Consider the following 25,923-nt stretch of genomic DNA (forward strand, 5'->3'; position numbering starts at 1 on the left):
AAGGGTTTGTGGCAGGAGGGTGGTGTCAGAGGTGCTCAGAGTGCACTACCACCCAGCACCACACTCGTTCATCTCCTGCTGACTCCCAGGTTACTGTTGGTATTCCATCAAAGCTGGAAAAGCAAAAAAATACTGAATAACAAGGATTTTTTTTTGGACAGAAAACTTAATGTTGTTTTTTCTCTGTAATGATTACATAGTTTTAGAGTGATGGAGAGTTGTAAGACATTAAAAACAGGTGCTCTGCAAGATGTCCCTACAGACACTATATTCTAATAACATTAGTTACTGGATGCTAAGAATCAAATGTTTTCTAACTTTCAGATAATTACCTGGTGATGGAACAGAGTCTATCTGAACTAATTCATTAATTGCTTAAGGGGATGTTTGCTGGCACTGAAGCTAGTTGGCACAGAACAGCCTGCATGCAATCTACTAAGTTCTCCTCCACTTAAAACAGGTGGTATCTACACCAGTGTGCCCTGAGAATGATCCACACTCACGCTGATCCTGAACTATGCCCAAGAATTGCTAGCAAAAGTACTTCTCCCCCACCAACTCTCAGTATAGAAGATGTAACTCCAAAGTCTGGGAATGTGCTTTGGCACTGTGTTCTATTTACAGTTGCCAACAATGTTACAGAGTCCCTTCTACTTCCAAACATGTTGCTTTGCCAGCACTTGTTGAAAAGAGTTCTCACAGAGAAATAAATAAAATTTTGTCCTAGTTCATTTCCTGGTTTAAGCATGAAGGCTTGTAGAACTTGTCACTGTACTTTTCCAAACTCTGGGCATTGTTTTTGCTTTATAAAATATAGGCACACTGAACCAAGAACATATTTCTGTTGACAGATACTGAATGGGCTGTTTGAAAGATTCTGACATTTGTGTCATACATTTCAATATCATCTGAAAGTAAATAGTGAGAGCACTCATCTGGAGTTGTGTGCGCTATTCTGGCTCTCCAGGTTGAAGAAGAATGATTTAAGCCTGAACTGGTTTAGGAGAAAAATTTGTGTACTCCACTGATTATCATAATATCTAATTACTGTAGTGCAGAGACTAAAACAACATGCTTGTTTAGCATAGGAAAATCAAGGCTGAAACAATATACAACTGCAGCCACTAAAGGTAAATGTGCACAGAGAAAACTGTACAAATTAAATGACAGTGTTGGCCTAAGTGTAAGCTGACCATGAATACATTTAAACTGGAAATTTGAAGAAACTGTTGTAGTTAGAGCAGTGAGATTTTTCAAGAGCTTTTCCACAGACAAATGCAGAGACAAAGGTCTCACCAGTTTTTAGATTAAATTTTTATGAGGTTATGAAAATGATTCTACAGTGCCCTGGCTTGCAATACAAAGGGATTACACTCAGCCAGGATTCCTAGCGTTTATGTTTTGCACTGTAGTGATAATTACAAGAAAGCTTTACAGACCTTGGATTTTCTGGAAAGGGGAGCATTCCATTGTTCTAGTCTTTTCTCACCAATATTCACATTTTTCCCAATTTTATCATCTTCTCTTTTTTTTATTCCCTCCTCTCGTAGTTTTTTGAATTACTCTTTGTGGTACCTGAATTTATCAAGGTCTGAAAAAGTTAATTCAGCCTCATATGTTTTGGCAATTGATGCATTTTTGTCTCCTTTTTCTTTAATACACTGAGTTGCAAGAAATCATGCCATTTATGAGGAGAGGAGACAGATTTGCTGTGTTATTTTGAAATAACTAATTCCTTTGTTGGAAATCCTTCTGTTTTAGCATTTGACCCTTCTACAATTCTGTTTAGCAAGTGTTTCATACAGCTCTAAAAACGTATGTTAATAGAAAACTGAATATATAAACAGAGTAAGTCTGAACATTTTCACATAAAATCACAACTTCTTTTCAGTAACTTTAAAACAAGTTATTCAACTTAGCTGCAGGAACATTTCACCTGCTAGTGGAAGGCAGAAATTGAAAATGCACAGTAGTACAGGGCTGAAAATGAGCAATAATGTGCATATGTCTTGGTGCTTTGTAATATGTGGATTATGTATCCTTCCTGCCATAAAAAATACCTAATACACAGTGGCAAGTTGTCACCTGCGTGATTTTTAAATCCTTTTGGTTTTTAAAGCAGATTTGCTAGGAAAAATTTGGTAAAGTGGTAGAATATTTGTGTATTATTTCAATGCAGAGAATGTAAAATGAATGGAAAGCATGTTTCCTATAGGATAGCTTTCACCAATGTCTTTATATAAAGTCCATTCAAACTGTTTCAAGAGACAGAAAAACCTTTGACATTTCAACTTTTTCTTTGTATTTTCTGGTTTTATACTTACTACAAAAATCATAGTTAAAATATGCCTGTTAACTTGTGCATATTGGTACCTACCAGTTGAGGGTGGAGCAAAACAAAAAGTAAGAAGCTTAAAAGCTTTACTTTACCTGCCTAGAAAAAAACCTTTCTATAAATGACTGCAGAAGCTAACTCATTTCTGCCCACCTAAAACATTACTGTTCAGTGTCTTACATGTTTTAGTGTCTAGAACCAACAGCAGGGACTGTATTAGTTTTCAGCTCCTCTTCCTAAAGATCTCACAGGAAAACATGAATGCAATGAGAAGTCTGTGCTAGTTTTGTGTCTGTGCCACTTAGATTGTTGTATTGATAGGATACAGATTGCTTGTATAGCACTTCCTTAGAAAAATTGGGAAATTCTGGTTAGGAACAGTAGGTTTTTCTATATTAATTTTTTTTAAACCCACATAGTCTGTTTTCTATATGCATAAATGCATTTTTAAGCCATAATTTGAGCTAAACTATGGAGGATAACTGAGATTGTTACATGGGCATAGGTGACACAGAACATGCAGTCAGGCTTCTTTAGATTCACTGTTCTCAGAAAAAATTACTTGCTAACATTACCTGTCTTTCATCAAGCTTCCTCATATCTGTCCTGTGTTTTTAAAAGTGCTTTAAAATAATTTTTAATAATAAAGTATGCTAAAACTATTTTTTCCCATTCTTAGTTGTATGTTGATGTTTCACTTTGAAGAGCCCAAAGCTACAGAAGATGAGGAACCTCCCACAGAACAAGACAAAAGGAAAAAAATTGTAAGTTTTAGATCTGTTATTCAATTATAGAACTGATTATGTGATTCACTTGTGTCAGAATAAATTCTTTGCCTTTGGATTTGGGTCATCTGTTGTTCTTGGAAAATTTACCTCTTGAATCTAAAAAGGAAGATGCCTTGACGACAAAGTTTGCAGCCACAAAACTTATGCTTCTGCTTTCTTTTTGAGTCTTGGAAAATGTTGCGAAAATAAACATTATCTATTCACAAAATCTGAACATTATAATACTAAGACACTATAAAAAGGTGTTATTGAAAAATGCAGGGAGCTAAAGCTTACTGAAGTGTCATGGCAGGCCAAATTTCTCATATTTAAAATAATCTTTATTATGTTAGATTATCTGTTTTACCTGAACAGCTATTGATCCATGTGCTTGCATAGAACCTTTTTCTAATGTAAAGAAATCCTAATAAGGAGCATTGATTTAGATGAAGATACCTGGATTAGGTACCATGCAATTACGCTATTTTTGTCCAACCTAATCTGTGAATGTTTCATAATTTGTTATTTTTGTAAGTGTCAGGGAGACTAGTTCCTCACACAGAAAACTGCAATGTACAAATGCCATGGAATAGAATAAAGTCTGAACTGTGTGGCACTGGGTAACTGCAAAATGTGGAATTGGGTGATTGAGTAGATGTGTGTAGCCCTGTCACACATTTGCTTTAACTGACCTGCACATATCCAAAAGAATACTTATGGACAGTCCTTTAGTACTTTATTTTTTCCTCTAGGAACAGAAAAGAGTTTGGATGGCTTTTGGTAGTTTGTTTTAATTCAGGGTTTTTTTTTAAGCCAGTGGATGCTTTTGGTTTGTTAGTAGGCTTTTCTTTTAAATACTAATCAATATATGGTTCCAAAAACTCTTGTGTATTCTTCTGCTGTTAGTAATGCCTTAAGAGAAATTCCTAGTGTCTTGCAATTTCAGACTTAAACAAAACACAGAAATACTATTTTCTATGGTCTTTAAAAACGTATTAGACAGTTCTGTAATTCAGTTACTCATAAAAGTATCTTTACACTCTGTTTGATTTGGTTGAATTTTCTTCCAGCTTGTGGGCTTAAATTAACTTCTAGGTGTTTGTTGCAGAATGATAATTATTCTTAGTGATTTTGAATAATCTCTTGAGATATATTGATAGATACGTATATATCTTTATTGATAGGGAATGATATATCTATATATCAGTAGAGAAATATGCATTTGGTTTGTTAATCAGATTTAAAAATCATAAAGTGAATTTAAATCTACAGTCCTTTCATAATCTTAGTTTTCTTTGAATATACTCAAATTTTATTACTCTCTGGCTGGCTAAAGTTTTAATAATTTTTTGCAGAAATTCTCTTAATTTTCCATTACATGTTGACTTTAATAGTTTGGGATTTAGGAATTTAGACTTGTTAGATTTGCTATGGACTACTTTCAATGTGGATATATCAGGCAAAATGAAAAGTAGGGCACTTTGGTTTCTGACCTGTATCATTCTTCCCTCCTAAATGATACAACACACCAGTTATAGTGTTGATGAACACAGTCATAATGAGGGAAGTGTTCTGGGATCACATGCAATACACTCAGTGGCCATTTGAATAAGGAGAAATGGCTGTGCTTTTGTAAGGGGGAGCCAGAACCAATAAGGACATGACAATAACAGTTTTGATGTACATGGGAAATATATCTTCCTTTGCACGTCACTTTCCTTTTTTCTCTAAGGAATTTCTTGTGATGTTCCTCACTGTTCCTTAACCTTCAGCTTAAACACCTTTTCAGCCTGTGTTTCCTTGGAAGTTTTACACAGAAAAAATTGTCATACGTGAACATCGAAGCTTCATTTTTGTTTCAGATCTCATAATCTAGATGTAACTATTTCCACAGTTACTGGAAATAACCTAATAATTCCTAAGCATTATGAAAATCCTTTGTTTTTCTCCTTTCAATCCTCTTTTGTAAGAATAGCTGACTGTTTCACTCTTCTCATGTCCATATTTAGCTGATTATTCCTGGTATATTTCAGGCTTGAGCCTTCTATACTGTCATTTTTTCAGCTAACTTTAGTATTCACTGTATTCTTACTCCTTTCTGTGCAATTTCTCACAGCTGTTAAAGCAAGCAAACTCTACTTGTTATGAATGTCTGCTATAAATTCATTCTGAATCCCAGCTGAAATTGTTTGGTATAAATTTTTGTGGATGGTGCAGAAATAGAGATTTGCCACTTCTCATGGCTATTTATTTCAAAATAAATTTGGGTAGGTCATTAGTAGAAGAAGGGTCAAATAATAATCAGGGTTGTTAATCATGGCTTTGAAAGCACAGCTAGCATCTAATTTCAAAAACTGGATTAAAAACAAAGCATCACCTGGGCCCATTCCTACTTACCTGTACCAGAAGTTTCTTCTCTGTAGGAGCATCAGCACACACACTCAATTCACGTGACATTTAGAACAACTGCAGTAGCAGATACCTCTGGTGAAATACAAGTGGGAACAAATATTTGAACTGAGAAGAGGAAGATGAAGAAGAACCTAAAGGGATTCTGCAGTTAAGAAAGTTTCTAGTCTTTTGTCCCACTTCATTCCTGCAAGAGGTTTCTACCCTCTATATATTCCATTGCTGAAGCAGCAGCTTCTATCAGTGCTTAGAGCTTAAACCTCATAAAGCAATGATGAAAAGATAAATGGGATTTTCTCTTTCAAAATAATAATGCTTTGCAACTTTTAAGGCCATAATATGAGAAAAAAGATAAGGTGGAGAGTGATTCATGACCTTGCGTTGCACATAGTGTGTAGACCTCAGGTGACTTATTTTTATGTGCCCTTAATGCATGTTTTTAAGAACTCCGGTATCACTGTTCAAAAAGGGAGTTAAGCTTTTTCAACTCTTTATTTGAATAAAAACTGTGGAGAGGAAAAATGTATTTTCCAATAAAAATCTATGTTACTTAAACTTGAACTATCCATGCTGGTACATGTTCTAGATGATGCTTATATGTAAATATAGAAGGGTATGGAGTTTTTTTTGTTTTACCCTAGTATGGGAAGAAACTAGATGAACTGTGAGTTTATATCTTCAGGAAAGTAAATAAATGAGTTACGATGTAATAAGCCAAATGATCAAGTTTCCTGTGATAATGTGGTTTACTAAAAGTAATACTTCATTGTTCGGGGTATAATTTCCCTTACACATTTAATCTACAAACTAGCGACAGATCTAATGCAAGTCCCACTGAAATCTGTTAAAAAGCTTTGATATTAAGAACCTTTCATATCATCTGACTCATGTTATAATGAATGTTAAAGAATATATTTCCTCCTTAAATTATTTTTCCAGTCTTTCCCAGAGCATCACAGTCAAGAGATACTAACCATCATGGTAAATATGTATAATTTTACGTCCAGCATTCTTGCTCCCTCTTTAGTATCAAAGTATCCATACTTAAGCTGAAGAGAATCTCTCAAGTGCTGGAAATCTTTTCAACAATGTAATTCAGATATCACCAACACAATTTTTTGAGTTTTATTAGATGTTTATTACCTGTTCTTGCATTCTAATGCCATTCCATTGGCTTGTGTAATCGCTTATAGTGATTAGATCTCTGTTTTAGTACAGAATACTACATAATTATTTATTGAAAACAGTATGATTTTTTGACTGTAGTGTTGTCTAAAGATGTGGAGGAAAGAGATGCATCTAACATACTGGTTCAGACACCTGATAATGCTGCAGAGTGCCATTGATACTGACTAGTGGAGTTTGGAGAGATGGGGAAACGGTTGTTCTGTAAAACCTCTGTACTGCTTTTCTAATTCAAACTGCTGTTCACAGCCAGTGAGGTGGAAGATCAGTTCCTCCAGTCCAGCCCCAAAGTAGGCACTGTGTCCAGTTTCAAGATCAATTTGTAAAGTAACTAGATTCAGAAGCTAGTCTAATCAGGTTTTCACTGAGCAAGGTAAAACACATTTCAATACTATGTATTTCCTTGCCAAACTTCTGTTTCCTCTCTGTAGCTGTTTTGACTAAGAAGCTGTTGGAATTTTCTAGTTTGGTTTTGTTGTTCTTTTTTTTTACTGGAAAATAGGTGCATTTTGCTCTAATCAGAATCAGGAGCATTTCAATTTAAAAAAAAAAAACCAAACCTGTGGCCACACACCTAGAAACTCAGTATACATACTTATATTCAAAAATATGGTCCCTGACCCAGTGTTTACAGACTAAGTAGCCAGTGTTAATACTGACCTGGTTGTGTTCCATGCTGGACTGATGTTGGATGCTCAGCACTTAGCAAGCTGGAGACTCAGCTTTCAAGAGGATGATTTTTCCTCCAAAAAGCAAATAGAATAATCTGAAAACATCTTATAGGTCTTCTCTTAAACCAGATACTATTTTAATTTTGTCATAACAAAAATACAGTGAATAAAGGACAGTGCTTACTGTTCTTCCAAACTTATGATTTTGCTTGCTTATTCAGCTAAGACTGCAGCTGATTGTCTAATATTGTCGACAAACTAATTATACCAAGCTATTTCATTTGTTTTGTTAGTTCTGAATACAAGTTCCAAAAACATAGAAAGGAAAGCAGATTTGTTATTTTTGCAGGAAACTCTTTCATTTACTTGCAGTATTTTTGACATGACTTATATGAATGAAATCAAGTTAGTGTATTTACTCCTTAATTAAGTCTGAAGACTCTTAAGTCCCATTTGGCTTACAAAGACTAGATGCTGCTTTTAGCAGCAAGCATTAAACATACTGCAGAAGTTCCTGGTGGCTTACAGTGCTGCTGCTTTGAACTGAGGGATGGGTTTATGCTTGTTGCAATAAACTAAGCAGAGTTTTGTACAATTTTGCACTTGTCCTGAGAGAATATACGTTGGTAAATATGCAGCAAAAGTGCTTCGGTTACTTTCCTATCTAATGGAAAGACTACATATAAAGTAGACTAGCTTCACTGAAGTTTTATGAAAAAGAAGATGTGGAATTATAATACTTCTAAACCCAAAGTAATTACGTTCCAAAGTTGCAGTGCATACGATAGCCTATTCCTGTAACTCCTAGCACTGTGCAAATCTGACAGCTCCATTAGGAATAAAAAAAAATTAACTTTGAACTCTGTAATTTATTAAGTTTTGTCATGTTCTTCACTTTGGTTGTTTTTTCAAGACTAATTACTTTTCAGTAGTATTGCAGAGGTGATTCAGAGGATTAGTTGGAAACCCATCATCGCCTGCCATGAGGCAGGTGCTAGAGGGCTAGCAGCTCTGAGAGATGCTAGAGAGCATATCTGTGATTATTATTATAAGAGATGCTAGAGATAGCTCAGAGCTGGAAGTTCCAGCAGGCTTTGCAAATAAGCAAGGATTCAAACCCTTTATTTTCAAAACAATACAGCACCTTTGTTCAGAGTTTGGGTGTGTCAAACTCTGCACGCCATTGTTCTAGCACTCCAGTGAGGTGCTAGAACAGCATTACACATACTTCTTTTCTAGTAGCTTGTTAAAATTGGGAAAAAAATTTGGACTTAAGTTGAGTCTTCCCAGTGAACATTGACATATGACAAGTGAGAAGTTTATTTATTGACTTAAGTCTGGTTTTCTTTGTATTCTTTTTTTTTTTTCAGGTATCAGGAGAATAAACTTTGTAATATGAAATCGCTGCTTAGATGAATTTGTCTTGGTAGAGTAGAAAGAAGTTGATATTTTAAGGCAAATTGTTCTGACTTCCCATTCCAATTCTGAGTCCTTAAACAAGGGTTTATGGTAGGGTCACATAAGTCATACAGTTAACTAAATAAGATTAATTGGTTTATGGGTTAAAAGGTTGTTAAAGAATGGCTTTTTGTCAGTGCTTCCCAAAGTGACTTTGTAATGCATGCTATTCATCTAGTTGCTGCTGTGTCAGGGTCACAACAATGAGAACACTTGTCTATGGCAATTTTAATACCTGGTTTTCTGTGCAGAACTCCCTACAGTAAATTTATACATGACTGTGAACTTACTGAAACTAACTAATTAGAAATGTGTTACATGTCCAGAATTACAGTTGTTGGTTAACAAATGCAAATTGTTCAGATACTGGTAGATTCTTTGCTTGGCAAGACAGTCTTTTTTTTACGCTGTAGATTGTGCTAATGCTGTTACAAAAGGATATCACTAACCTTGGCAAATTTTGATTAGAGTAGCTGTGGTTTGGAAATTTTGTTTAAAAAGTCTGTTTATATTCTAGACAACAGTTTAAATTTCCTGAGAAGAATTATTACAGAATACTAAACTATTATTGCAATTACTCCCCTTTTCAAAAGAGCGTGTAATGTTAGGAATAAGTAATAAAAAGATCATATCTTACCTTTGAAATGTAAAATAGATGGAAAGGAGCTTTTTTTTTTTTTCAGCCTAATGAAGGCTGAAAAGCCAATATTAGGAATACTGAGGGAATGATTAATAGATTTACAATATGAAAGGTACTGTGACCATAATAAGAAGGAAGAACTTGCAAACACTGATGGAAGAGGCTTAAAAGCAGCCTGCTTGTTCACTGGTCCATAACAAATAAGACTAACTTCTCTTTTGTGGTAATTACAGTGGTTTTGGATGGTTTACTCTGTCTTACATTTATGTGGCTGTTTCAATCAGTATTTCCACCTGGTTTAGGTATGATAGTGTTTAATAAATAAGTAAATAATCTTAAGGTTTGATGTCTTCTACTCCACATTTAAATTCAGATACTTCTTTTTTTGTATCATGCCATAAGAGCAGTTGTGCAAGTTTAATCTGTCTCATTTCTTTGGAAATAGCAGTATAGCAGGATATTATGAGCTCAGAATTCTCCTCTTTCAGTGGGCTTTGAGATCTAGCATTATATTTTGTTTCCTGACCTTCCAGCATAAATAGTAATGTTGTTTGGTTTTGGTACTAAGATGAACAGATCATGGGTCTGCAGTAATTGCATGTTTATTTCAACATCCTACTTTATGATGCAGCAAGCTTTGGGTGTCCCCATCTCCTGTCCGCTTTCATCCAGCCTGGTGGACTGAGGGACAAATGCTGCATAACTATCCATATCCTTAGCCTGCCCACACCTGTCTTCTGATCCTGAAATTAAGAATAGGTCCTCTGTCAATGTAGCACCTTCATTTACTTCGTTTTGCTTTTGTTAAAAGCAGTTAACATGTGGAAAATGTTTCCACATGACAAATACGCTGTCCCTCCCTGACCAAAAGAAAATGGCATAATCTGGCTGGACTGATGAGGTTGTATAGTTACTCCTACTGAAGAAGTGTGCCTATTCTTTATGCATTTTATTTTAGCTGTTTATTTTAGCTGTTGTTTTTCATATAATCTAAACTAGTTCAAGTTTTTCAATGTTTTGTTTCCTTACTAATAAAATACAACTGACCATAGTTCATGCCATTTCTAAAGTGCTTATCATGGTGGCATCTGATGTGGTTTTTAGGAGTTACGGGAAACTCATTTGGTAGTAATTAACAAAGCAGCTATGAAATTGTTTTATAGAGGGGTGAAATCTTACAGCAGACTGTGTCTGTGATTTGAGACATTCCAATAGTTTTAAACTGATGCTTGCTTTTGATGATAATTAATTTGATATTTGCTTACAGGAGTTTTTCCTCTTGTTTCTCAATTAAATACAAAGAAAAGCAGAAGATTTCTTTCTTGAGCTGAGATTATAAAAGATATGAGTAAGTCGCAGAGTGTTTTTTAGTGCATTATTACATGTTTTTTCTCTTACATGTTTTCCACAGCTTGCACTGAAGGACCCTGTACACACCGTGTCATTGCAGCAGTTCATCTATGAGAAGCTAAAGGCACAGCAGGAATTACTGGGAGAACAAGGTTTTCAGGCACTTATGGAAACCGTGGATACAGAAGTAGTTGCACAGCTACAAGAATTTTTACAAGGCTTCTAAATAAGCAGAAACAAGATTTTGTATGTCCAATTTCCCTGTCAAAAAAATAGGAAAGAACTCTAGCCTTCCATCTTGTATGGAAGAGCCTACTAAAAGTTGAAAATAACTTGTGTTAAAAAATAAAAAATAAGTTTCTGTTGTTGCTACTAAACTAACTTTTGTAATGTTTTAAGTTATTTTTTAATAATGTTCTTCGGGTTTTATCATCAGAGTAACACTTCTGTGATTCCTAACATGGTATATGCTGTCCTAGATAGTACCATTGTTTTGGTACCATTACTGGCTTTTTGGTTCACAAAGCTGTGTCATAAACTGTGAGGTCCGAAGGAACTTAGTAATGGGTATTGTAGAATCATAGAATGGTTTGGGTTGGATGGAACCTTAAAGATCACCTAGTTCCAACCCCCCTGCCATGGGGAGGCGCACCTTCCACTAGACCAAGTTGCTCAAAGCCCCATCCAGCCTGGCCTTGAACACTTCCAGGGAGGGGGCATCCACAGCTTCTCTGGGCATTTTAATGAGAAGTGTGTATTGATCCAGCAGTATAATTCAGTACCAGGAGCTGCTTGTCTTGATATTGTATACCTATAACTTTCTCCTCTTCCTATTACCATTTCTTGACTGTACATTCAACCATATAAGCAGAAGGAGTTAGGAAAGCAGTAATACCGTGAGCAGAAATATTCCTTCGTGAGAGAAAGATAACTCCCGTTTAAATTTTCTCGGAAGAAGAAACTTAGATTGTAACGCTTAAATTGTATTTGAAGAGGAGTTAGAGAATATCAGTGTATATCTTATCTCTATCTGAAGATGTGGGTTTTCATTTTAATCACCAATTTCTTTATTATGAAAAACTTGCTTTCTTTAGTTCCTTCTATCCCACTTTTAGATGTCATAATACAGAGAAATTCACCAGAGCTAGATGAGTGATTAATTCCAATTAATTCTTGGCTGTACCTGGACTGCTTAAAATTGCTGTTGTTCAGTATCTCAATTCTTTGCTTTTTTTCATCAAAGGTATATCATCAGGATACTTAATAATTGTTACTGAAAAGTTTGAGCCCAGATGGTCACAATTGAAAGAATTGTTTGCAAATGTGAGGCTCACTTTGAGTTTTTGTTATTTATTAGTTACCTGGCCAGCTGCAGGAATGACGGGGTAAGGCTGCTGCTTTCTATGTGCCTTTGTCTTTCATACCTTGTGTGTGGGAGGGAGGAGAGAAGGCTCTTCTCTGTTTTGAGATTTTAAGTGCTGATCTTCCACCTTCAAAGTTGAAGTGAACTTTGTTTGCTTCACTAAGAGATGATTAAGCTATTAAGACAGATCTTCCCCTACCCCCCGCCCAGGGATTAGCTTTTTAAGGACACCTACATGCTTTTGGTAATCTTACCAGATAACCAGTTGGTTTTAAAAATCTGAGCCTTTTTCTTTACTGACCCTTTGGGGAGTAATTGTTTTTGAAACCTTCCTTCTGTTTGCAGAGGAAGCCTGACGGTTCCCTACTTCTCCTTTAGCTTCAGTGGCATAGGCTGCTGGGGCTCTTGTACCTCTGAAAGCAAAACCTCCCCTGTACCCAGCTGCCAGCATCTGCCTGCAGAAGTTGTTTGATAACTCATTGTTTCCTGCTTTTTACCTTGGTGCAGGGAGGCTTGTTAGAAGAATTGTTACAATTTGTTTGTTATCTGCATGTTGTTTCCTCAATCAACTGCCAACATCAATTCTCACAATTAAGAGTTTTGGCTGGTTATGTTTGGTCCTTGCAAGGGAAGGGATTCAGTGTCCTAGTGGTCCCTACATTTACCAGAACCTGGCGGCATTTGACTGAAATTGCATTTGTTGCATAGTTAATCTGCAGAGACCCTCAACTTTTGGCTCAGTATAAGACTAGCACAGATTTGGTCGGCCTCTCTGGCTTTGACCCTGGCACAGCATGACTGCATGGCGTACAGAAAAACCACACGTTGGGAAGCAATACTTTTCTATCACCGTCCAGTAAAATCATTTGTGCAGCACCAAGCAGGGCTCCCTGACATTTCAGAGGGAGGGAGGTCCTACCTACTGTAGTCCGGCCCTGGCCAAAAGGCTGCTCTGCATTTCTGCTGCTTGGCCAAGCCTCCAAGCTCCCTGTGCAGCATCTTACAGTCAGGTCAAACTTGTCAGCACAGCTGCACACAGCTGAGCCAGAGTTGCCTGCCTGTGTCATTCTCCAATGTATTCAAGCCCCCATTACCTCACGTGATGGAGTGTTAACCGCAATTTATTGCAGTGTGTGGTAGCTAATGTTAGCACAGACTGTCAGGAATGATGGACATACTTGTGGCTAATAATGGCACAATAGCATTGTGATTAAGTTTGAGTAATGTCTCTGAGTAAGTGCATGTATTCATTTTCGTATGCGTTAGGGAACAAGTTAAATTTGTCACTAGGTGTTTAGCTTTTCATCTTGGAAGATTTTACTCCAAGGCTTGGACTATAAATTAAAACAATTACCATCACCGTAACTGCTTACATGACAACCACTGTCAGCACACTGGAAAACAAGTGTCTGTCTGTGCTCAGCGGTGGTCTAGTACTGAGAAAGTGCAGAAATTTCAGCTTAAAACAGCAGAAAAACTTACATATAATAGCCTTACATATCAGGATTAAATTTTCACTGGAAGGTTGTGGATTAGGACTGTAGCAAGCTTTAGTCCTTTCTGTTGTTGTTGAAATTTCTGACTTCAGCCTCTTGGGGAAGAAGGGAAACTGAATTGCCTGACACTGAAGCAGTAAAATACAGTTTCTGAAATTCTTGTGAGGAAGTATCTTTGACCCTGTTGCCTTTTGAGCTTTGTTTTTCAAGGCAAAAAATAATTTGAAACAGAGCTTTTTTTTCCTACAGCACAATTAAACTCCTGAGGCTTATAAATTTTATCAATTTAGCTTTTAGAAGAGGCAATAACTGTGAGTTGAAGACAGACTTTTTCTATCTCTGATAAGAGTTAAATGTTTTTGAAGGTATGTGCTGAGAGAAACTGAGAGGACAAATTCTGCTGCTTCCATCTTCAAAATACTAGCTTTTTTGTATCAATGGAATGACCATTTTTAGGCCTTTGGCCTAACTGAAGTGTTAATAACCCATCTAATGTCATTGCATTTTGTTGACTTTTTTCATTTTCAAAAGGTAATTTTATCCACGCTACAGTTTAATCCTATTAGATAGCCCTGGTGTTTGTCTCCAACAAAACAATTACTGGAATAATTTAATTCTACAAATACTTCCCTTTGGATAACCTGAAATATGGTAGATAAACTTAAGGTTAGATAAGGTTATCTATCATACCTAAGGTTATCTATCATACTTAAGGTTAAGTATGTTAAAGCTCTAGATTTATGAAGTAAAAACAAATATATCTATATAGGTATGTGTATAAAATGTGCATGTAGGTAGATGTATGTTGTCTATACCTGGGGCCGGGAGGTGACACACTCGTGTTTCCCATGGGGCCAGCTGTGTTGCTGCCCTGGTGGCCGGGCCTACCAGCGGCCACTGCACCATGGGGATGCTCCCTCCGGCCTCCCTCCCCGGGCCTGCCGGCGGCCGCTGAACCACAGGGATGCTCCCTCCGGCCTCCGTCCCCGGGCCTGCCGGCGGCCGCTGCACCACGGGGATGCTCCCTCCGGCCTCCCTCCCCGGGCCTGCCGGTGGCCACTGCACAGGGATGCTCCCTCCGGCCTCTCTCCCGGGCCTCTGGCGGCCACTGTACCATGGGGATGCTCCCTCCGGCCTCCCTCCCGGGCCTGCCGGTGGCCGCTGCACCATGGGGATGCTCCCTCCGGCCTCCCTCCCGGGCCTGCCGGTGGCCACTGCACAGGGATGATCCCTCTGGCCTCCCTCTCGGGCCTCTGGCGGCCGCTGCACCATGGGGATGCTCCCTCCGGCCTCCCTCCCGGGCCTGCCGGTGGCCACTGCACAGGGATGCTCCCTCCGGCCTCCCTCCCGGGCCTCTGGCGGCCGCTGCACCATGGGGATGCTCCCTCCGGCCTCCCTCCCGGGCCTGCCGGTGGCCGCTGCACCATGGGGATGCTCCCTCCGGCCTCCCTCCCGGGCCTGCCGGTGGCCACTGCACAGGGATGATCCCTCTGGCCTCCCTCCCGGGCCTCTGGCGGCCGCTGCACCATGGGGATGCTCCCTCCGGCCTCCCTCCCGGGCCTGCCGGTGGCCACTGCACAGGGATGATCCCTCTGGCCTCCCTCCTGGGCCTCTGGCGGCCGCTGCACCATGGGGATGCTCCCTCCGGCCTCCCTCCCCGTGGCAGCCCCGCTGCTCTGGTGAGATGGACCAACACTCCCGCCACACTTGAAGTGGGCAGGGCAGGTGGTTGTGGGCTGTCACAGCATTCCCGGTCTCGCTGGGAGGGAGGTTGTGGCCTCCTACGTTTGCTTTAGTGATGCGACAGAGGTTTTTTGTGTCATTTGCAAACAAGTCCAAGGGCCAGGCCATTTCCCGATACCCTCCGCCATTGTGGCGGCCCGGGAGGGGAGTGCATGGTGCAGTGGGTGCCTGTAGATGCTGCAACGCTGCATGCCATCCCAGGAGCCATTTTGGGCAAAGCCGATGGAGAAAACTCTGCTTCTTGTCAGGTAAGCAAGTGCTCGCAGCATCACCGATGGATGGCAGGAGGCGTTCTTCTGGCCATGCCTGGATTGCAAAGGGGTTCAGTGGTTCCGGGGAAGCCTCAGAGGATTTGCAGGAGGGACACCTGGCTCCTGCAGTGCCCTGCTATCTCTCTGAGGGAGAGCTGTGCAGTTGCTCTGCAAGTTGCATTATTTAAGCTAATACTGCCCTGAAGAAAAGGATGTTAGAGCGCTAAGGTTTCATCCTTCCTCTTGTGAAGTTGCCTGTTTTCCAAGGTTCGAACCTCAATTTTTGTTTGAAAACGAACCACTGTGTGGTGTTTATTCCTTGGCAAAGCTGCTTACAAAGATCCTCACTTTCTTGTTGGTCTCAATGGGTGTTCAGACATCTCCTAGGGTACCAGGAGTGATGGCTGAAATGCTAAGCGGAGTAACAGCTCATGACTGCAAATTTTAAGATGGGCTCATTTCTCCGATGAGAGATGATAAACTGATGATAAAATCACTTCTACAGATCATATTAACACAGACATGCTATCAGATTTACTGTCAATATCATTCAGTAATGTTTAGTATGGTTGACTTCTTAAAAAATTTTTACTTGGTTCCAAACTCTTGTGACGCTCCTAAATTGTAGTTCGCAGTTCATGGTGTTCTTTGAACTGCTGAACATGCCACGTCTTCACTTAGCAAAAGCAGCACCTTTGTAATTAAGGTACACATTTTGAAAGCTTTCCAAACTCATTTACTTGTCTTGATTCAACACTGCTGCTTCAAAAAATAAGTGATTAACTACTAATTTTAAAATGTTCACAATTTCCGTCATACTGCTCACTATGATTAATAATGATGACTAATCATCAGATAATCAGATTTGACTGGTTCGGTAGAAACTTTTCATAAGGTACAATAGCTTGTTCTTACCAGATTTTGCTGACTCTTGGGGAAAATGAAATCAAATTAACTGTAGACAACCCCCTTTAAAAATTTATTGGGGATTCATATGGAGTGCTTAAAAACGTTCCCTCCTCTGTTCTCCACACTGGTTAGGCACCATTTTGTTAGGCTGAGTGCATACTACTGCACTGACAAGTACATACTACTTGCTTAAAAATATTGATCATGATGGAATTTGTTTTCAGGTTTACACAAAATGGGTGATCAGTTTCCAAAAAGTGGTCTAAAAAGGAAGGGAAAAGAAGCAAAAATTTGCTGCAAACAAGCAAATCCCACCACCAGTACATAAATGTAACTAAAGCATGCCCCTTAAAAGGGCCTTTTAAATAGAAAATAAAATCACATTCCACATCGAGTTACATGTCATTTCTGAAGTCAGCCATGGCTGTCAGCAGGTGGCAAAGCATGTCTCCTGGGCTGGAGCTGTACAAGTAATTAACTTTTTCATTCTCTTTCTGAAGAGGGGAAAATGGTGGCTTGGTAGAAGTATTTTACTTGACCCAAGGTTTAATGTTGTATTTCTTTCTTTAGATTTCTTAACCTGCTTTTAATAAAATGCCAATCAATTTTGAAGTCAAGCTGTCACTTGTAAACACGTCAAAAGCCTAGAACATTTAAAAGATGGTAAAACAATTTGCTGAACTTGCAGATTGTTTCTTACCACCTGAAACTAGTTTTCAGTTTCTGTGTTTTATTAACTTCTGGAAAACTTAACCAATTCTATTATGGAATGTAGTGCAAATAAAGGGACACATTGGTGTTTAAAACAAAAAATTAGTCATGTTGACTGTGGTTCTGGGTTGTCATCACTTCCCACAGCAATTTTAACTGCTTCCTACCAAGCAGGATTAATTAAGCAGCATTTAAAAATAGACAGAAAATGTTTAAATAAAGGGAAGTTTGACCTGAAAGTTACATTTGTTCTTCCAATATTTACACCAGCAAAATCTTTGGTGTTACCCAGGGGAAGTAACAGAACACTATGGGGTCTGTCTGATGGTCAGTGGTTGCAGTCTAAGCTAAGAATGTTCCATAAGTTATTCCAGAAACCAACTGAATCAATCATACAGCATAGACAAGTATTAGCCATTAAATTACTAATTTGAGAAAACTGGAATTGCTGATAGGTAAATTTGGAGCAGAGAAAGTCTAAATCTGGTTATTTTGCTGCATGGCAGTGTTTCAAAAATAATTTCTGCAGTTGTTCTTCAAGTATTTTAAACCAAATGGTCTTTCTTTCAGTTGGAAATACTCTATTTATCAAGTTATAATTCGATTTTCTTTCCTTTTTTTAAGCAAAGTTGAGAAACATGTCTTGCAGATATTTTTTCTGCATTTTCCAGGATACTGAGCCAAACTAGAAACTCTTGTACAGCAGGAATGTGAGAATCTGTACATGCATACAGAGCTTATGACTCCTGACTCACTAACTGAGCTTGTAAGGGAAACATTAGAGACCTAAAAATATCACCTTCAGCTTGGTGGTTCACCCACCCAATCTTTAAACATCAGACAGGTGTGCAAGGAAGCACATAAGCATAAACTGTACATGCAGCAAAACGTTTTTGTCTTGTTCAGCTGTTGAAATGCTGTGCCCTGTATTTTCCCGCTCTCTGTAGCACCAGAAGTTGCTTTTTGTTTTACTACATCTGTAGCAAGTGCCTGCTGGTTCACTAGCACTTGTGCTTTTCAATTTTTAAATACATAAATGAAATCCTTGTATACAGGCCACTGAGCATGCCAGTCAGGGATGAAACAGGCAGGAGATTGATTAATCCAACAGCTGTGGGTGTAGGAAGCAGCAAGTCCTATATTCTCTTAATTTGCTGTCAAGGCTATTTATGCACTTTATTCAATGATACTGTAATACAGCATGTGTCAATAGTCCCAGGATCCCAAGAGTCCTCTTCTAGCATTTTGCTGCTAGCCATGCTCATTTGTTGAAGCATTTTGATGTATTGTCTCACTTTTGAAATCAGGCCCAGAGCCCTGCAAGCAGACCTGTTCTGCTCTGCAGCAGTTCCTTTCCCCCCTCCTCCTTCTGAAATACCTGTGCAGAAATTAACAAGTTTATTTGTGCCTCTTTCTTGAGGTTCTGCAAGCGCAATGTCAAAAGTATGGCTGAATGAGTAAGTTTACCACCATAAGGTAAGGAGGCTGGGTGATTGTGCAAAGATGAAATTCTAACATGTAAATAGCAGAGGTAGAAAGCAAGAAGATGAATAAGCAATTTTCAGGCTGGCAGAAGGTTAATAGAAAGATGCCGCAAGGTTCTGTATTAGGACTGATTCTTATCAAACTTTATTAAAGGTTTGGAAGTGCTGATGAATAGTGAACTGGCAAAAATTGCCAGTGAAATAGGAACTGCAAGGAGCGTAACTGAGCGGGGTGGTGTAGCAGCACAAAGGCAGATGAAGCTTCAGTGCTGGGAAATGGAAATGCTGATCAGCTTTGCAACAGATGTTGAGTCAGCCCTAGTGTGTCACGTTTACCTTGGGGCTGGTGGAAGGAAACCTAGAGGGTCCAGTTTCTGAGGGGGAGGGAGAATTTGAACAAGCTCACGCAGCTGGAATTGATATTTCACAGAATCATTTTGGTTGGAAGAGATGTCCTGGAGTGTGTCTGGTTGGGTTTTGAGTGTCTCCACAGACAGAGACTCCACAGCCTCTCTGAGCAACTTTTTTGACCACCCTCACAGTGAAAAAGTGTTTTCTTGTGTTCAGATGGAACTTCATGTGCTTCAGTTTGTGCCCACTGCCTCTCGTCCTGTCAGTGGGCAGCACTCAGAAAATTCCGGCTCCCTCTTCTTCATTCCCTCCTGTCAGGTATTTATACATGCTGCTAAGATCCCTCAAGATCTGAGAGTCTCATATTGTGGAGAGGTTTCAGGGGAAAAATTGCAGAGTAAATGATGGGCTGGAAACATTCTCCCTCTAAGGAAGGTGAAATGGTGAAACTGAGTGGATCTAAAGGTTACTTGGTGTGGAAAAGAAACAAGATTGTTTGTGGGTTAGAACAGAGAACTGCTCAGTGTTAGTGTATGGAGACTGGAGGGACCTGTAGTAACTTACCCGTAGTAAGAGGATATGGATTTCCACAGACTGGAGGGGTCTTACAGAAATTCTGTAATGAGGAAGTAGAAATATCTGAACCTTGATAAAGATGGTATTTCAGGAGCAAGACCAGAAAGGTGAGATGGCATTTTATTTGGATTCCATGTAAAGGGAGGACTTCGGATTTGGGGAAAGGTGGAATGGGATTTGGAGAAGAGTTTCTGCCTTGAGGCCTAGAGCTGACAAATTCATTGTGGAAGGAATGATTTGGTCTCATAGCGTTTGAGACCGAATTTGTTCACAAAGTTTGCGCTGAGGTTGAAGAGTGAAAAACAGAATCATTTTGTCCTGTTTTCTTAGGTGAACTTGTGCAATTGGAGACGGACGGACCCAGAATCTGTTGGTTGGTTTGGAGGCATCTCATAAGCACCCAGCCATGCACATACTTGCATCACAGCACAAACCCAGCAGTGTTGGCTCGGACCATTTGTAAAACAGTAAGGGAGATATTAACCTTAATTTGAGATGAGGATATTGACTATTTTTTCATGACAGCATGGGCTCCCGCATGGATCTTGCTACCTCTGGAGTTCAAGGCCCTTATTTTAATATGTAAGGTATAAGTGTGAGTTAAACACCAAAGACATACTGAAATGTTTAATGTCTTATTGCCCACAGGCAATTGAGTAGAATAATCTGGTTTCATTTGCACTTCGTGTAAAGTATGTTTGTAAGTAGTAAAATAAATGACATAAACCGGCTTTAGAAACTTATTAGTGTAATTCTGTTCTGTCACTTTTTCAGTATCTTGAAGTAACATTAGAGTGGTACAGAACACTTGAACCTAGCAGACCATATCAGAGGCTGTTCTATTTTTATATTTTATTTTGAACCTGTTTTATCTTTTACTGTGAAGGTTTCCAGGGTGCTGCTTCTGATTGACCACTGTGTTAGCTTGGCATTTTCCTATTCTATTTACCAGATTCAAAAAGAGGAAGAAAGGTTCTCTTTTTTTTTTTTTTTTTAAACAGAGCTACCTTCAATGTGTATTTCTTAGGCCATTGTTAATATGCTTCATTACCTTTACAGATATATAGAACAAGCAAGTTAGCCAAAAGCTGCAACTAAATAAAAACCAGTGGCATTAGAGAACTCTACTGGCCCTAGATCTTGGGACAATTTAATGGACTGGTAGTTAGAAATTGAGGAGAAGATTTTCTCAGGCTTTCAGAAATATTCTATATTTGCTTCTCTTGGCAATTGAGAATGATTCGAGCTGTGCCTTTTTATTCACTGTATTTTAAACTACAGTGTCACTCCTGCAGATTCATTTTGTCTGAATTGCATATTACTGCCAGTGACTCCTCAGCAGAGTTTGAACACAACCACATTATGTTCTCTGCTGCGTGGTTTCTCTGCATAGCTCAGGGTGGGACAATTTCAGCTGCCTGCCTACAGAAAGCAGGTGCATACAAGATACCCTCAGTAGGAGTTGAAGAGAAATGGACTGCCTTAGGGAGAAAGAGGATAGAAAAAGTGCATTCTGGACAAAAAAGTAGAGTGGCAAAGAAAAAGAAAGAGGAAGGTGATGAGAGCTGACATGGGAACAGAGGCAAGAAGTAAATTATACCAAACTATGAAAATGGTAAGTACAACAGATGGAAAACAGGAAAAACACAGACAACAGTGTCAGAGTAATAATGTTCTGTTCAGTACACATTAGTATGTGTGCGTGCATTCACCTGTGTTTCTGTGACTGTTGCCAGGATTGGCATATTTTTCAGAGCTCCCCCACTGAAGTAAGCCCTTGAAGCTTGCATCTGAGCACATTGAGAAGTTTGCCAGAACTTCTCCAGTTTTGGAGAGAGAAGCTACTTGGTGCTTAGAGCCATATTCATACAGTAGCAATAGAAATCATGGCATATTGAGTTACCACTTGGCAGAGCTGGTATGCTGTTTGTCTGTGATCCCCTCCTGGTTTAGATAGGAAGTACAATGCATTTGCTTAAACCGCCATGAACTCACACCAAAAGTGTATAGGACTGTGAATTTCAGAGCTTAACAGCAGCAAATCAGTGATAAGTCACCAAGTGACAATAACACGATTGTTCTTGATCATTTTCAAATGCTCCAAATACAGATGTAAAGCCTTACTGTAGGCATCACCAGTGACAAAAGTCACTTTGAAGTGTGGTTTAATTAACAAAAAACAAACAAACAAAAGAAAACCAATACAGTATTTGCCTTCCCTTTCAGAGAGTGAGGGTTTTGTGTGATTTTTATCTCTGGAGTTGTCAGTCTACCAAATGCTAAATTCACTCAAAGTTACTTTAATGTTTCTTTCAGTAGAAATGATATCTGAAATCTATATTATTTCCCCTTGCCCACAGTTACATTTGCACTTCAAAGTCAATAAAATCTTACAGTAATAAAATCCTAAGCAATCCTAAGTCCGGGCAAGTACAAGGTACATTGTGTGCAGCTTCCAGGTTAAATTGAAGTTCTAACTTGTCTTCATTTTGCAGTAAATTGGGATAAAATAATTAATACAAGCTGTAGAGCCCATAAATAGGATAGATTTTAGTCAAGGCTCTACCCAAAATAGAGACACAATTTAAAGTGAAAAAGCTGTGACAGTAATAAGGTAACAGACACTATCACTGTAAGAAATTGTTAAGAACTGTAGCAGAGGTAAAAGATATCAAAGGCCATCCATTCCTCTCCAGTGTGGCTTTTATGATGTGAAATTGCAAAGCATAGGTCAGAAATAGGAAAATTATTTGTGCTTGGGGTAAGGTATGGGAGGATTTGGCTTTTTCCCCTGGAGTTGTCTAGGGGCCCGTACAGCTGAATAACTATCATTTACTGTATGGGTAATGTCAGTATTAGAGAACATACTGAGAAATGCTGCAGAGATCTTGGTTGTACGAAGTGGAGCCTTAGCAGGGTTTTAAGGCTTTGAGTTGGAACTCACTGTCCTTGCTCCTACAGAGGTGCTTAGTGTCCTGTGCTTCCAGGACTTGAGTTCTGGGGTTCTGCTGCCTCTGTGCCCATGCTGGACACAGCCTGCTGGTTTGTGCTTTCGCAGAGCCTGACTCATGGGTAACAGCCTCTGCAAGAACCAGCTCAGCTCTAATGTTCATGCTGAGCCAAAACTGATGATCTGTGTTCCATCAGAGCTGGCTTTGCTACAGATGTCCTTGAGCTATTGTATCTAGCATTCACAAGTCAAGAAATGTGGCCAGAAACACCATGTTTGGATCTGCATGTGTTAGGGTAGATTCAAAGATGACCTGTTAGTTATGGCCGCCCATAGCACTGAAGCAGCAGTAGTGCTTATCTGTCTGAATTAACCTGGAATTTAAAAATTATGCTCAAATTGCTTCATATCTGAGCTAATAAACATTGCCAGACCAAGCTCAATCAACAGCATGGCAATTCGGATGTTTTTATATCTGCCACGTTCTTAATCTGCAGTGTGGATGTTCTAATGCATCACTGAAAACAGTGTATCAGCAACACTAAAACCCAGTTAAAATACCTCAACGGTTCTAACGTGTCCACAATTGGCCTCCACTGGTAGAAGTGCAAAGGAAACGGGGGTCTGGATAGCAAGAATTGTGGTTCCTTCATTTGTAGTTCACCCAGTTCTGTCTGGGTTCATCTTGGTTTTAGAAAACGTACTAAACTTGGAGGCCCAGCTCTGTACTGTGGCTGCGTGAGTGTACGTGAGCTGGATGGGAGGTGTGTGAAGAGAAACCATGACTCAGCTTGTGAGGTGGGAGGCTCTTACTGGAGCAACACAAGCCCTGTGGATTGGGTGAACAGTGAAAAGAATTAGAAAACTGCTTCATGCTCACTCACACCAGCTCTGTGTGGAGCTCTGACTATACATATCATTTATATAGATGCAGTCTGAGTATTTTACTCATTGCTTCTGCCCTCAGGACAGGCAGGTGTTGGGCATTGCTGGCTCCTGCTAGGCAGCATTAAGGGCTTGACGTTGTAGTGCACCACGTGGTGCAACTCTCACTGCAGAGACAGAGGTGATGATTAAGGCACTGCAGAGAGAAGTGCTGCTCTTCTCGTCTCTTTCTTTGGCTTTAGGTTCTTCTTGGACCTCGTTACTGTTCCTCGGCATAGTATGTTGTGTTCCTCTGTGTGTCATACTTCACAAGGGTTGTTACTGTTCTAGTAAAATAGCCTAGCAAAAACTATAGTACCCTTCTCTATTTGTTGATGCTTCTTGCTTTATATCACATCAAGCTGACAAGCAAAAATGAACAGGTGTGTGCTAACTCAAGACCTATTAAATGATGTGGCACTAATGAGCTCTACCAAGAATACCAGAAGTACCAAGGCAAATTCCTCTGTTAGTTAAATTGCTGTAATTTGGAGCAGACTGTAAATTACAGACAGTGCGTCTGAGTTAAGAGGTGACATATGCATTAGTCCAGGGTTTAGCTAGTTGCTGTAAAAGTTGCTGAAAGCAAATGTTTGCCTAGTGACACTGTGCATAAGCAGAGAACAACCTCTCTGTAGTAGGAGAGTTTCACTTGAACAAAGCTTCCTGCTTAGGGAGCTGAAGAAATGAAGAACAATAAATACGATAATGGTAGTACACAGGAGGAGGAGGTATAATCCTGTTTTGAGTATAATTATCATAACAGATGATAGCACATCCTAACAGCGTGATATGGTTTTCTGTCCCTGTAACTGATGAATGGAAAGACATAACTAGCAGCAATCCTTTGGGGTGGAATGTTTCTGAATACAGAATGACAATTATACCTGAGAGGTTATTACTTTTGATGTTCAGGGAGGACAAAAGGGGAAAAAAAAAAACAATCTATTGGACTTGGTTACATTAGCAGGCTTTACCAGAGCTCTTTATTTAACTCTACAGCTGACTACGGGCAATGCCATTAACCCCCAACTATTGCCAATCCATCATATCATGTGTTCCGCTGCACTACTGCTGTGGTGCTGCTGTAGTAACACAGAGGCTCTTTGGAGACCTGAACAGAGCTAATTAAACAAACACACACCACCAGTCCCTGCAAAACTGGAAAAAAAAAAATGTAGAAACCTGTATGTACTTTCCTGTAACTAATACTTCATTTCATAAATTAGTAATTTTTTCATATATAGGAAAAGTATGTGATGGGAAATTGTCTCATGAAGATTTCAAATGTAGGATTTTGAGTTGGCTCTATTATTTTGTCGTGGTTTAGCCCCAGCCAGCAGCTAAGCACCACGCAGCCACTCGCTCACTCCCCCTACCCCGATGGGTTTGGGGGAGAGAATCGGAGGAGTAAGAGTGAAAAAAACCACTCCTGGGTTGAGATAAGAACAGTTTAATAATTGAAATAAGGTAAAATGATAATAATAATATAATAATGATTGTAATAATAACAATATACAAAGCAAGTGATGCACAATGAAATTGCTCACCACCCGCCGACCGATACCCAGACAGTTCCCCAGCAGCGATCGCTGCTCCCCGGCCAACCCCTCCCCAGTTTATATACTAAGCATGACGTCATATGGTATGGAATAGCCCTTTGGTCAGTTTGGATCAACTATTCTGGCTGTGCTCCCTCCCAGTTTCTTGTGTATGTGGCAGCACATGGGAAGCTGACAAGTCCTTGACTAGCATAAACACTACTTAGCAACAACTAAAAACATCAGTGTGTTATCAATGTAGTTCTCATCCTAAATCCAAAACACAGCACTATGCCAGCTACTAAGAAGAAAATTAACTCTATCCCAGCCGAAACCAGGACATATTTATAAGCAACAAAACAACTGCTTTTCCTGAGATTAATTTTTTGAAACAGGCTAGTAGGATGCAGAATATATGTATTTAATTTTTTTTCCTTTTATCAAGAAGGTCAGTTATATTAGTTGCTATAACTTCAACTATCCAGAAGGTATAATTTTTCTGTTTTAAAGTTTCTGCAGGTGGCTTTTAATTCCTTTACTTTCTGTAGTGATGTAATGACCTCAGGAACTGATATTTCAGGACCGAAAGCAAGTTCTGTGTTTCACATGAAGAACCATAGTTTGGGTTTCTAATTCCAAACAAATTGTGAGGCGCTGAATTTTAAATTTGTCTCTCTTTCAAGACTAAATTGTGTGAGTTTCACATAGTCCTTGGACTACAGTTATATGCAATAACAAATGTCTTCTATGAGCAATGAGAGGAGGATTGCAGAGATACCTAGCTATAACATATATATGCTTGCACCACT

The 25,923-nt window shown here is 39.2% G+C and overlaps 1 protein-coding gene across 1 annotated transcript in view; it reads left to right on the plus strand.

Moving 5' to 3' along the window:
* Nucleotides 1-11,136, plus strand: part of IPO11 (importin 11) — a 102,839-nt gene extending 91,703 nt beyond the window's left edge. The window contains exons 30-31 of the mRNA XM_075725972.1: nucleotides 3,015-3,099; nucleotides 10,877-11,136. Coding sequence (XP_075582087.1) covers nucleotides 3,015-3,099; nucleotides 10,877-11,041 — 250 coding nt within the window. The 3' untranslated portion in view covers nucleotides 11,042-11,136. The remainder of the gene's footprint in view (nucleotides 1-3,014; nucleotides 3,100-10,876) is intronic.
* Nucleotides 11,137-25,923: the final 14,787 nt, after the last annotated feature.

This window comes from Pelecanus crispus, chromosome Z (genome assembly GCF_030463565.1).
Source record: "Pelecanus crispus isolate bPelCri1 chromosome Z, bPelCri1.pri, whole genome shotgun sequence".
Taxonomy (NCBI): domain Eukaryota; kingdom Metazoa; phylum Chordata; class Aves; order Pelecaniformes; family Pelecanidae; genus Pelecanus; species Pelecanus crispus.